At 43.2% G+C, this 13184-nt stretch overlaps 1 protein-coding gene across 2 annotated transcripts in view; it reads right to left on the bottom strand.

Moving 5' to 3' along the window:
- col27a1a (collagen, type XXVII, alpha 1a) overlaps positions 1 to 13184 on the bottom strand; it is a 62253-nt gene that overhangs the window by 15792 nt on the left and 33277 nt on the right. For both annotated transcript variants that reach the window (XM_079290147.1, XM_079290148.1), the window contains exons 12-28: positions 13001 to 13045; positions 9775 to 9828; positions 9253 to 9297; positions 7752 to 7805; positions 7459 to 7503; positions 6084 to 6137; positions 5628 to 5681; positions 5444 to 5497; positions 5297 to 5350; positions 4846 to 4899; positions 4651 to 4695; positions 2777 to 2830; positions 2623 to 2667; positions 2485 to 2538; positions 2338 to 2391; positions 829 to 882; positions 94 to 147 (exon numbers count right to left, since the gene is read on the bottom strand). In XM_079290147.1, coding sequence (XP_079146273.1) covers positions 94 to 147; positions 829 to 882; positions 2338 to 2391; positions 2485 to 2538; positions 2623 to 2667; positions 2777 to 2830; positions 4651 to 4695; positions 4846 to 4899; positions 5297 to 5350; positions 5444 to 5497; positions 5628 to 5681; positions 6084 to 6137; positions 7459 to 7503; positions 7752 to 7805; positions 9253 to 9297; positions 9775 to 9828; positions 13001 to 13045 — 873 coding nt within the window. The remainder of the gene's footprint in view (positions 1 to 93; positions 148 to 828; positions 883 to 2337; positions 2392 to 2484; positions 2539 to 2622; positions 2668 to 2776; positions 2831 to 4650; positions 4696 to 4845; positions 4900 to 5296; positions 5351 to 5443; positions 5498 to 5627; positions 5682 to 6083; positions 6138 to 7458; positions 7504 to 7751; positions 7806 to 9252; positions 9298 to 9774; positions 9829 to 13000; positions 13046 to 13184) is intronic.

Here is a 13184-nt window from a genome sequence, read left to right as displayed (position 1 = left end):
TGTCCTAAAGGCTGGGAGCTATGACGTGCTGACTGCAGAACACCAGTCAACAGCTAAGCTGCAAAAGCAACAGGTGTGAATCTTCAAACTTACCCGTAAGCCTTTGGGTCCTCTGGTACCGGCTGGCCCAGCCGCTCCAGAAGAGCCCTGACAAACAAAGGAAAAGGGGGATGAAGAGGGAAAGAGAGGGGGAAAGGAAAAAGGGAAGGGGAGATAAAACGAAGGTTTACACTGGCAGAGCACAGAGCTCCCGGGGGGGGGGGGGACACACTATGGGGTTTGTTGTTAGATCTGTCACTCACACCAATTAAAGGGCCTGCTCAGGAATCCTGTCCTGCTGAACCCCAGAGCCCCATATTTATGTTTGTTTTGGTGGCTCAGTGGCCCCCACCTTCAACCAATGCTCAGCCCCGCACTCTGTCAAACCAGACCGTGGCAAGGACAGGGCAAGGGGAGGCAGGGGCAGCTTCTAATTGGTTATAGGTGTTGCGCTTTTGACTGACAGAAGGGTAACGCAGGTTCAGCAGGAGGCTGCCAGCTCCCATAATGCTCAAAGGAACCTTTACTGCAGACTCTACATGGAGCTTGTTAACGCTACAAGCTACAACTGCAAAAAAAAAAGATGCCTTTTTATACACAGATGCAAAGACATCTTTGTTGATCTGTTCAGCTTCTAGCTATCATCATGTGCCAGGTTTTTCTGACACAGCCATACTCGCTAAGGCTCAGATAACCATACAGCTCATTGACTATTTACTATCATCTGCAAAAATGATAAAGTGGAAAGAAGAGAGAAAGTGCAAAATGAGCGAAAGAGTGGTGACTTACAGGTCTTCCTGGTGGTCCCGTAGGCCCCGCCTCCCCTGGTGTCCCTGGGTGACCCTATCATATGTACACAGACACAAACACACACACAGCACATAGATTACAACCTGACACAAAATCCTGTCATATGAACGATACTATGACACTCTAAAACATCAAATGTGACTTTATTAGACAGGTTTTAAAGACAGAAACACTGAATTCTACATTCATATAATGTTTGAGGTTATAAATTGGATTTCAGTCGCACACACATGCACCCACACACAAGTACAAACATACATCTGCAGAAAAGCACATTAGACAGAAAATCTATTGCTACAATGGGGAAAAGAGAAAAGACAACCTGAGGAGATGATTTTATATGTGAAAACATATTGCTTTTGGCTGTTTTTCTTTCCCCTTTATTGGACCTCATTTTTTGGCCGGACCATTTGTAAAAGCATAACTGTGTAATGGGGAGTATTTTTAAGTCAGACCACTCAGATCAGAAATAAAATCGAACCAATACGCAAAGCCATAGCACAGTAGGCAGCTCTGATCTCATGCTAAGCCTGCAGTCTGAGCTCTCTGTTAGCAGCTACGATGTCTGCTGGTCAGCTCCCATCACCACGTATGACGCAGTCTTTTCCAGAGGGTCTGTTTCTGTTTTGCAGCTGAGAGTGCAGACAACTTCCTTATAAGTATGTGTACATGTGTGTGTGTTTGTGTGTGTGTGTGTGTGTGTGTGTGTGTGTGTGTGTGTGCGTGTGTGTGTGGTCGTATCCTGAGACAAATCCAACTGTCAGCCAGCAGGAAACATCTCTTTGTTTCAGCAAGAATGATGACTGAATTCTTATCCATTCCAGCCGGTCATACAGTATCCATTAGTTCCTTATCAGACACAGGCACTACATGACAAAGAGGCCATTTGCTCTGTTTGAGAGAGCAAGGTGGGTGTGTGACAGAGGTAAGAGTAAGGCCCGTCAAACACAAGACCTTTGGGGGCACTCAGGCGTCCTGCAGACTGAAAACAAAAGATGAATGGATGTCTGAAAATGGATCACCGGCTTTTTTCGTTTCTTTATTCTTTTTAGCGAATCCCAGTAGCATTAGGTGTTCGAGAATGAGAAGTCAGCACTTCCTGTGACCATTAACTACCGTCAAGGCTGTTATCAAATTGGAAGTGATCCACTGGAAGTGTTTCCTCCTTTGTTTAAACCAATGTTACGACTTTTTCCAGCTCAAGGCCTCCCGCCGAGTGCTAAACCACTGCTTAGAAAACATGGTCCTAAATTGTGCATGGGTTGATGTGCCTCCTTTCCCTTTTGGCATATTCTTACGGTATTGACCTAATCCCACACGTCAGTATATTCCCATGGGAATAACACACACATTTTAGTTTACGATGACCATTTCTTAGACTTTTGTTTTTGATAGAGCAAACCCAGGAAATCATTTGTGATCATTCTCAAATGTTATCAAACTTAAACCCCTCCAATCTCTCACTCGCTCTTCCTTATTGTGTCTTACCGTTGTTCCCTTTTCTCCAGGTGGTCCAGGATGACCCATCTCCCCTCGATCCCCCTAAATGTACATTAAGCACAACATTAAGTCTTGACAGTTACCTTGTAAGGACTTAAATAAATACATTTACAAGGAAAGAAAAAGTTGTTTTACCTTCTCTCCTGCCAGTCCCGCCTCTCCCACAGGTCCGATGAAACCCACCAAACCCTGAAATACACAGACTCAGTGTTGGATGGTCGAATGAATCGACATTTGGAAAAAAATAGAAGTGGCTATGTCAGCGTTTCTTACTCTTTCTCCCATGGTTCCAACTATTCCTGCAACACCGGCCTCTCCCTGCAGAGATAAATATAGTATGAGTCTGTTGTTTAAAATGATTAAACAAATATTTTTCATATTTTGAGCAAAAGAAAAAAAATAATTTGTGAGTATTGACTTCATTCACCTTAACTCCCTCCGGCCCAACCTTCCCAGGAAAACCTTTTCTGCCCATTCTACCCTGAAAAAGGACAAGAATGAACAGTGATTTTCAAGACATACACTTGCCAGTTGATGAATCATTAACATTGAATATAAAGCATCCGCTTCCTATGAGATGACAGTTTGAGGAGTGAGCTGGGAAGTAGTCCACAACTCACTGAACATGCCGCTGAAACGTGCTGTGGCGTCATGTACAGGTAATGCTGATGGTACATTTTGGCAGGCTGGGAAAGTGTTCAATGACTAATGTTCCTCTTGCACGGACAGTAATTCTCGGGGTTAAGAGGGGGGCTAAGTGCTTCTTTTTTTTTTTTTACCAGCAATAACTCCAGGTCAGAGATGTCGATGCCAAACTCCTGAAGACTGAATGACTCAACAATTCCAAAGTTTTACTCCAGAAAGGTTGTAAGACAGTACAGGCTAACACTGTATTTCACTCAGAAGCACACAGTAAAAGCTGATTCTTGTAGTGACATGAGAATTATTATGAGCTGTAGGATTTGTGACTTCTTATCTCCTGATTAAGATTTATGTTTGTGACTGATCGCATTGACCAAAGAAAGGAACAAATACTTCGAGAAAGAACAGAAATTGCACCAAGAGAGAGAGCAAGTGAGGAGGTGAGGGAGATGGTTAAAAAAAAGGGAGACAGAAGCTGAAGACAGGGTGTCTTTCTGAGCGGAGCAGTTAAGCTGAAAGACAGCTGGCTGAGGAGGAGTATAGGAGGACCTGTTGCACCTGGCCAGAGATCAATCACAGCTCCTGAAGGAGTCATACACCACTTCCCCTCGGATGGAGGAGAGAAGGGGTCAGGGAACGAGACAAGTGAGTGGGTTGGAGACAGGGGGAGGGTGGAGAGGAGGGGGTTGGAATGAAAGTGATCAGGAAGAAGTAAAAGATAAACAGGGAGGGTCTGGAATCGTGAAAAAAAGTGAGATGAGTGGGGTTAAAAGATTATCTGTGATTGTAAATGTCATTTTTCTGTGTGTTGCTTTGAAGCATTTGAGGAATAAACTCAGCAAATATCTTATACCTCTGCAGTGAGCCATTAACATCTTCTAGCACTTTATGGCAACTATAAATCTGACCACCTATAAACTCGGCGATGGCAGTTATCGCCCCCTGGTGGCCGAGAGTATGAATTGCAGGCTGTCCTTCATTGTGAGAGCACAACCATCAAGGGACAAGTCATAACAACCTCCATAAAACTCCAACCCTACATATCTTCAGCTTCTCTCCAATGCAAACCGAGAGCAATCCATAACGGAAACCGACTTTATTACCTCGAATAAAATCAAGAGGAACTTAACAAACGTTTGAATGCACAATTAAAATCAAGCAATTCAATCAAACTGCATATTTTAAAAGGTGTCCGAGACTACAAGTGAGCAATTTATAATAACTCTGTAGGCTGACATCACACATTCAAGGCCTCGTGTAGAGTTACGTTAGTGGGCTTCCTCTGCAGACCCCATGCAAGGATTTCATTGTTCTGCTAAACACGAGCCTGTGCATTACTTTGCTGCGGTGCAAAGCATGAAAACAGATTCAGCTTCACACTGATGTTGGGTTTCCATCGACTCAGAGATATTTCTAAAGCTTCCTGTGTTAACTCTTTGATTTGTTTACCAGAGATATACAAAGAATATGGAATGAAACCATTATGATGCACACAATAGACACACACACACACACACACACACACACACACACCATGACTAAACACACATAAATGCTATTTTCTCACAGGCTTTACTGGTAACAGTGATGCCTGTTATCAGCTCGCTCTCCTTCATTTCCACCAGCCCGGCAACACCACATGTTTATCTTGTAACTCACCTCCAGTCCTGTTGTGCCTGGTGGTCCGATCGCGCCCTCATCTCCCTGGAAACAGATGATGTTGATATTAGCAGGAATTATGTTTGGGGACATAAAGCAGCCCCCCGTAAAGAGAAGCCGGGTGCTATAACACTTTTAATGCCCTTTGGAGCTTTGTGGTTATTCTGATGTGGGCGGCGTATATGGCAGTCTTACCTCCAAGCCTGGCACCCCTCGTGGTCCTGGTAAACCTCTGGCCCCTGGCTTTCCCTGGATGGGTAATAAGCAGTCAAATGAATGCTGATGTGTAAAGGTAAATGTGTGTATTTAGGTACATATTCTTAGCCATGAGTGGTGTGGCTTTTGGTCAGTCAGTCCAACACTTTGATCCAGACTGAAATATCTCAACAGCTATTGGATTCACATGACATTTGGTTCAATTACAGCCTCAAAAGAATGAACTTTGGTTTAAGCCTCAGCTGTACGTTAGCATGCTAATGCACTCAAGTAAGATGGTGAAAATGTTTAACCTGCAAAATATCAGCCTATTAGCATTGTCAACGCTAGGAGCAAACTACGTAAACCCTCACAGACCTGCTCCCACGGACCCTTTGTCTCGATCTGGTTCATGTTTTGACTACTCAGCCAAGATGAGGGATTTACTCACCTTTAGTCCTTCAAGGCCGTTCTCTCCCGGAGGTCCCATGTCACCCGGGAAACCCTGTCATGATCAATTTAAAAAAAAATAAAAAGTTTTCTATTGTCTTTCTGAAATATAGACTCACACATTCAACGCAGCAATAACAATACAAACCTCAGGACCAGGCGGTCCAGGTGTGCCATCTGGGCCTCGCTCTCCTATCTTGCCCTGTGACAAACGAGAACCCGAGAAACGTCTTATTACGCTTATTGGCTTTCTTGCAGAGACATACATGAGGAGGTCTTCACCCCTTGCTTATCTGTCCATTCAATATAAGGCTACAGCTTGTAGAGCTAACCTGTGGTCCTGATTTCCCATGGATGCCTGGTAGACCTGGAGCCCCCTGGACGCCCTGTCCAATACAAACACAACACATCAAAACTGAGACAGACAGTCAGACAGCATTCACAAGCAAAATGCAGAACCCTGATCTCTTTTCGAGGGAAGACATTAGACATGCATGACTTTGCTCGGTGTGTCTGTGATCTGTTGGGATCACTCTGTTCTGTGATGCTTAAAGGGTTCGATGTTGCTTACACACACAGACAAACGAGGAGGGTTTACATAAGAGTTCCCATAAACTAGACACATCTGCTTAGGTCATTTAACAAAGGCACATTTCTGCAACAAAAGTTGTGTAAGTCTGGACGCGTGTGTTGGACGCAGCATGCAGGGCACAGTTTGTGCGTGGTGATTCATGTACGTCCGTGTTTGTCCGTGTACATGTATAGATGTTTTGCTGTGGGGGATCTACCTTGTCTCCACTGTACCCGATCTCCCCTTGTTCTCCAGGAATCCCAAGTTCACCCTGATGGAGAGACGAGGAGTCGAACAGGAGGACGGATGGCGTACGGACAAAAAGACAGAGAAATAAAGAACATTAGGAAGGATTGTAACTTCCTACTTTGTCACACTCAGCTCTCTCAACAGACAATACTAATTACTCTCACACAATGAGACTAGTTCGTCACATTGGCCAAGTTCCTCATATGGCGTCAATCTGTTTTATGAAAGGCACTGATGGCAATTACTCCAGCCTGTACACACCCACGTCTTGTAGAATAAGCCAGTATTCAACAGAGTAGTAATTACAGACAATTTGGTCTGAGTAGCCTTCCAACAAATGTCAATGCATAATGTTGGTGTATTCTTTTAATACGAGCAGTCATTAGAAGCTCAAGTAACTCAATACTTAATACAAATCAAATGTTCCTGTTTTCTTTCAACCATCTTTTTGGTTTACATTGTCTTTCAAACAGTAAGAGTTTGTAACATTTGTTCAAAAAGGTTATTCATATTTAAGTTCACTTAAAGGAATAGTTTGACATTTTGTGATATCCTCTTATTCACTTTTTTTGCTGATGGTTAGATGAGAAGATTGATATCACTCTCATGTCGGTACAGTAAATACGGAGCTGTTTAGCTTAGCTTAGCTTAAAGACTGGAAACAGGGGGAAACAGCTAGCCTGGCTTTGCCCAAAGGTTAAGAAAATCAACTCATTAATTTTATCTTAATTCACACAAAAACTGAAATGTACTGGACTACTTCTTAGCTCAATGCAGTGCCTTTCTAGAGTTTTCTCATCACATATAATGAGATATAATGAGATAGTGTGTTACTTAGTGAGCCGTTGAGGTGCTTGTAAGCACATTTTGTTACGTTTGGACAAAGCCAGGCTGACTGCTTCCCTCTGTTTCCAATCTTTATGCTAAGCTAAGCTAAGTGTCTCCTGGCAAACAGATATGAGAGTGGTATCAATTTTCTATACTAACTCTATGCAGAAATTCAAGTTTATTTCCGAAAATGTCACACTATTTCTTTAAGTTTATTCAACAGACCACCTCTTTGCTGGCAAAAGAGGAAACATATCGCACGAAGGATTTCATAGAAATGACACAGCAAGAACTCATATTCGTGAAAATGAGAGAAACCTGTCACATCTCGTGCTTTACATCAGTAAAAAGAAAATCATCAAGTTTGTATCTGTGTGGTTGAGGGTGGGACCTAATGAAAGCATGCTCTATGTCTAAGGGTTGGAAAGAGATGGCTACAGTGGGATGCAAAGGAGTTCATATCCATCATCACATGCTGCTCAAACACGGGCCAATAACAGGAATATTCAGATCACCTTATCACCTTTCAGTCCTGGTTCTCCTGGATTTCCGGGCACACCCTAGAACAAGCACCAACAGATGGGTTAGAAAGGGACCCCCAAAACCAAGCCTCGCCTCAAAAATCCCCCTCATGGGAACTAAAAACTGCTCTGTGCAAACTCCATTCTCTTGTATTAGATGTGTGTGTGTGTGTGTGTGTGTGTGTGTGTGTGTGTGTGTGTGTGTGTGTGTGTGTGTGTGTGTGTGTATGTGTGTGTGTGTGTGCGTGTGCGTGTGTGTGTGTGTGTGTGCGTGTGTTCAGCATTACCTTCAGTCCATTAGGTCCTGGAAGGCCCATTTCTCCCAAAGGTCCCATGTCACCCTGCCGCCAGAATTATGATTTAGTGATAATTTACAAAGTACAGATGAACACATGTTTCAGAACACTTGACTTTTAATTAACAAACACACACACACACACACACACGTTCTGTAAGAATAGGCCTCATTGTCTTGCTTCCAGATTATCCATACGGCCGTCACATTGCACGCAACACCAAACAATGGATGATAATATACGACCAAATTCAAAAGATAAATTCTCACAGCATCACAGGCTGCTAGGAGTTATGTTCAGTTGCTGCATTTTCTGCTTGCAAAGACCTACATGGTGGCCTGGCTCAGTGTAATAAATACTTGTCTCTTTGTGAAAATTGTATCTGCATGTATGACAAAGGGTGTTATTGAAAGCTTAAAATGTTTCTTCTTCAGCAGGGAAAACCTAATGTATTCAAATAAGATATGCATGAAGAAATCCAACATATTATACTCACTAATGTGTTTAATTGAATTCAGATTTCGAGGTTTATCATGAATGCATGCCACAGGGGGCGCCAAGTTTTAATTCCGGCCAAGACCACAACCTTTTCGACCTCCATCCTCTCAAAGCAGAGTAAGAGGAAGAGGATGGTGTGTTTAAAAATATCTATGGAGACAGACAGAAACTTTGAAATATAGAGAGAAACAATGAAATTAATAAAATAGCACTGCTGCTCAGAAAGCCCCTCTACTTCTTCTTCTTGATAAGGTGTTTACATACAACCCTTTTCCAACTGTGGCCTGAAAGAAGGGTGTTTGTACATTCACATATTTGCAGTGCAGTCATGCTGGTGTGCACTGTACACAGTATACTTGATGCAGAGGATACGGAGCTTAGAGAAGAGCTGTAATCAGAGAGTCCTCCGATTACAGGCCTACTACTACCACCACCGGTGGCCTAGAATAGACCAGGACGAGCGGCAGGGACGGATGAGGATGGGACGCGACAAGAGAAACCAGGGAGGCATTGCAATCAGACACAATGATGTGGCTGTCGTGAGGCTGAGCAGGCGTGGAGGGCAAGGTGATGGGTGGGCGGGAGGATTCAAGAGGAAGCAAGATGCCTCGTTAAGGACAGTTTGATCGGTCAGTGGATCACTCTCATGTTTTGTCAAGAGAGGAAGTGGGAGGGACAAAACGCATAATTCAGCCTCTACGATTATTAACTTTCTCTTCCGTCTTGGATCCCAAAAACCATCCACTTTCACTCTTTTAGTCATGTTTACAGTGGTGAAGAACCTACGGAGAGTGGTTAGTTTCCCACTAAAAGGGACTGGCAGTGTAAATGATGATAAGAGCGAATTGAGGTTTGCCCCCCCAATTAAGCAGGCATATTCTGTTTCACTTAAATACAGTCCTTTACAGCTATGTATTGCTGGAATAAGTGTCTGGGAAAACAGGATGTTTAGACTGAGGAAAACACACAGAAAGACACACAAACTGCTACTCACAATCAGTCCAAGAACTCCGTGTGGACCGGGGGCTCCCAGCTCCCCCTAGTCAGAGAGGAGGAGAGAAAATCAGTGAGATGAAGGGAGAGGGAGAAGGAGCAAGTTTCAGGGGTTATTGGCTCTTTTTAAAACAAACATGCTCAGAAGAGTGGCTCAGTGTTCATCACAGCTTATGAGAGGGGGCTGTGTGCACGTGTGTGTGTGTGTGACATGCCAGTTAACTGGCCCCCCTTAACGTTGTGCAGGTTTTTGAAAAACGAGTGGCAAGTAGAATTATCGGGATGTGACGAAATTAAATACGGCAGTAAAACTTGTCCGGAGCAAAGAACTAACTTCAAATGAAAGAGAGAAAAAGCATGCATACTGCCAGACTGCCAGGCGATTTACTCACCAGCACAGCCACAATGCCAATAGTAAAACAGCAGGGGGTAGGTGTGTGAGTGAAACCACCGCACTCAGTGTGTGTGTGTGTGTGTGTGTGTGAGCATGTGGATTGGTTATGTATTTAGATGTGTGACATACTGGCTCTCCATCTGGTCCAGGTGGTCCTCTCTCCCCATAGTCCCCTGGAAACCCCTGAGGACAGAGAGAGAGACTAGCTTTTATGTTCGGCTGCACACAATCAGTGACACTCCAACTCAGACATCCATTCAATTTCATGGGTCCTGTGCTGTTTGCTTTTACATATGTGCCATTTATTGTTTCCGGCCACTTTGTTAGCAAGCAGTTGCTTATTTACACATCCAGCAGATACGGAGCAACATTGCCTTTCATTTGGAGTCGTGCTGTTTGGTCTCTGCCCAGCGCCGCTATGCTGTTTGGTTTTTTTAAGAACTTTTTTGATGAGAAAAGCTGCCTGCTGCGTCTGAAAACAAAACTATGAGAGTCCCGAGAGTGGAACAAAACAGTTACGGTCCAGAAAACCAAAACAATGAGCTGAACGATGCTATAAATCTCCATAGAGTGGAGGGGAACATAAACCAGATGAAAGTTGTGATTAATAGGAAAATATTTTGGTTATAGTCGCTTTAATGTACAGCAAACATCGTTAAATCCAATGCTGATTTAATTGACTGTACAAAAACTGCCTCAATAATAAAAATCACATCCCTCAATTACAGAATTAAAGAAACTCTACAACATAAAAATATGTTAAAAACGTGCTTTTCATTGGAGAAGGGTTTGCTAAAATGATGGACCTTCAGTACCACAAACGTAAATGTAGAGTAAATCATTGTGTCTTTAACTATGGAGTCAAATTTAAAAAGGACGTTTGCACAAACACCGCTAACCAAGAGTGCTGCTACTGTAATTGCACAGCAATTTTGACAATTTGACTGACTCAAACATAACATTAGACACAAAGTTATCTGAAATATGTTCAAAATAAGAGCATAATTGCCCCATTATATACATTAAATCCCTCAGCTGTAGGGTGTGGGCAGCCAACTGTTCTAGGCTGAGTGCTGAGTAATTACTCTGTCCATTTAGCAGTAAACGGGATGCTAATCTGAGATATGCTAGCAGTTGATGGTGCTGCAAAGACATTCCGCATCTGCAGAAAGCAAGCGGGCCAGTGCATCTTGAACCCGACCATCCGGAAGCACTCATACTCCTGCTGCCACACGTTGTTCCACAATTGTTAATTGCTGCACATACCTCCAGAAAGTTATTTGAAAAAGTAGAGACGTTTTAGAGATTTCTTTTGAGCTGTGATTGGGCTTAAAATAAATATAAAAAGAATCTGCTGACGAAAGGCAACTCTTTGTGTTTGAGTTTGCAGTATATTTTTTTACCCACAAGTTTGACTTCATATTGAAATAATGATAAATCCTTGTGACTCATGGTATGTTAATATTCACCTATGCTTCAATCTACGGACACATCCCGTCAGGTCAATTATGCGAACATAACAGTGTAACAAAAAGCTATTTTCTGTTCCTATTAGGCCATTGGATGACATTTGGAATCCCACCAAAAGAGTGCATGAGACTGCTTTATGGTTCTAAGAGATCGTGCGCGCAGGGGGAGGCACAAGTGCAGGAGAAATCTATGAAGCATAACACTGACCCAAAGGATTGCTCATACAGCTGTCACCGCTGCCGTAACAATGGAGGACAAATGTGGGAAACCAAGTACAGCGCTTGAAAAAAAGCCTTTGATGAGAGTCATATGAGACCGTCTACTTTTACATGATGTTCCTCAGCTTTGATGTGAAATAGTGAAACACAGCAGCAGCACTCACTGCCTCATAACGGATTGATGTGAAAGAACTGTAACTGATGAGCCCGATTAAAAAGACAAACAAAGCCAAACCCTCAAACAGTGTAACAAAAAAGAAGTCAAGCTGAAATGCAGAACTGTTGGCGATGCACTTCGGAAACTTTTTCGTCTCACCGCTGCTTTAGATCTATTCCCTCATCACTCTTTGGTTGCAGTGGACTGATCGTGTGTGTGTGTTTCCTCGACAGAGCACTATAGCGCTGTGGTTATGGCCATTAAAATGTCTGGCTGCAGTTCAGGTGCTTCTTCTGTTCTTTGTCCTCCATCAGGCATCAGGGAGGAGAAGGATGATCTCTCAGGGATCATCTTGTGAGTGTCCTAGCGTTACATTTTCCATGCAGGAGCACAGAAATCAAATGATGATGTGTGTGTGTTTTCCACTTACGTTTACAGGTCAGTTATGTGGCTTTTCAATTCTCAAAATAACAGGCATCCGCTACTCCTCTGCTGTTCTGTTAAATTTGACTGCATAAACTGCAGAACTGCATATATATTCATTTGTTTTTCAGCCTTGAATAGCAGTGCTGCGGCTGTCATAAAATCATTCAGGATTTGCTTGTAGCAGGAAAAGACCAAGCCGTGATGACAGCACTTCCATGTGAAGACCTTTGGGTTTGCATGACCAGCGGCAGAACTGTGAAAAGGTCTTTGTTGCCGCAAACTATCTTGAAAAACCAGCTTGGGACTCTTGTAATGCAGCCCTGTTCATGTGGCGAGGACACACATACCTAATGGAAACACATGATCCAAAGCCTAAAACACGATGAATTTGCACCCACAGCTGCTTCTGAAACATTTGTCTAATTACAGAATAGGCTGACGTTCTCAAAACCTCACACTAAGCGGACACTGGCTCGCGTGTGCTCATGACTTTTTTGGTCTATAAATGCCTTATTTACAGAAAAGCCAATAAGCAACAGCTGCAAAATGATCTCAGCCGTGAGTTTCAAGGTTACACACTCTTTCTGAAACAGTCCGTCGAACTGACTTTGAACACTATCTGACACAAACAGCAGAGCCGACGGCTTCCTCCAAGTGGCTTAGCTCCATGCTGAGGGGGACCAAAAGCCTTTTTTCCCCACAACAAAAACACCTTTTCTTGTTACATCCAAGACTCCGATGGGCTGCTGGTGGGACTCCACATGTATTCAGGCTGCAGTTAACCCTTCAAGCAACCATGGAAATAATGAGCCGAGACAATGACGTAAATCCAGACCGTATACGTTTCCCATGTGCAGTGTAGGTGTTGAAGTCTTTGCACCAGAAGCTCTCAATATGACCCCAAATAGAAGAACGAGTTTGAAATCGTCATCGGAACGTTGTTTGAGATCTGTCACCATCTCCCCCATCACCGTCTTTTCTTTCAAAAGTCATGAATAACAGATGATACATTCACAGTCAACCGAGCACAATTCATCACACTTTGACAAGATTATCTGTAAAGTATGTTGAGACAAAACTTTACCGGCCTACCCATCTTGCCCCTCTTCCCTGGTTCGCCGGGAATGCCCTGCAAATCAAAACGAGAGAGAGAGCAGAGGTGGAGTAGAAAACAAAGCAGAAGGGGGGAAAGGGAAGGGTTCAAGAAAGATAGAAAAACAAAGAAGAAAGACAGACATTATATACAAACCATATCAAAACTGAAGCAT

The sequence above is a fragment of the Melanostigma gelatinosum genome (genome assembly GCF_949748355.1).
Source record: "Melanostigma gelatinosum genome assembly, chromosome: 18".
Lineage (NCBI taxonomy): Eukaryota > Metazoa > Chordata > Actinopteri > Perciformes > Zoarcidae > Melanostigma > Melanostigma gelatinosum.
This window is presented reverse-complemented; position numbering and strand designations above follow the sequence as displayed.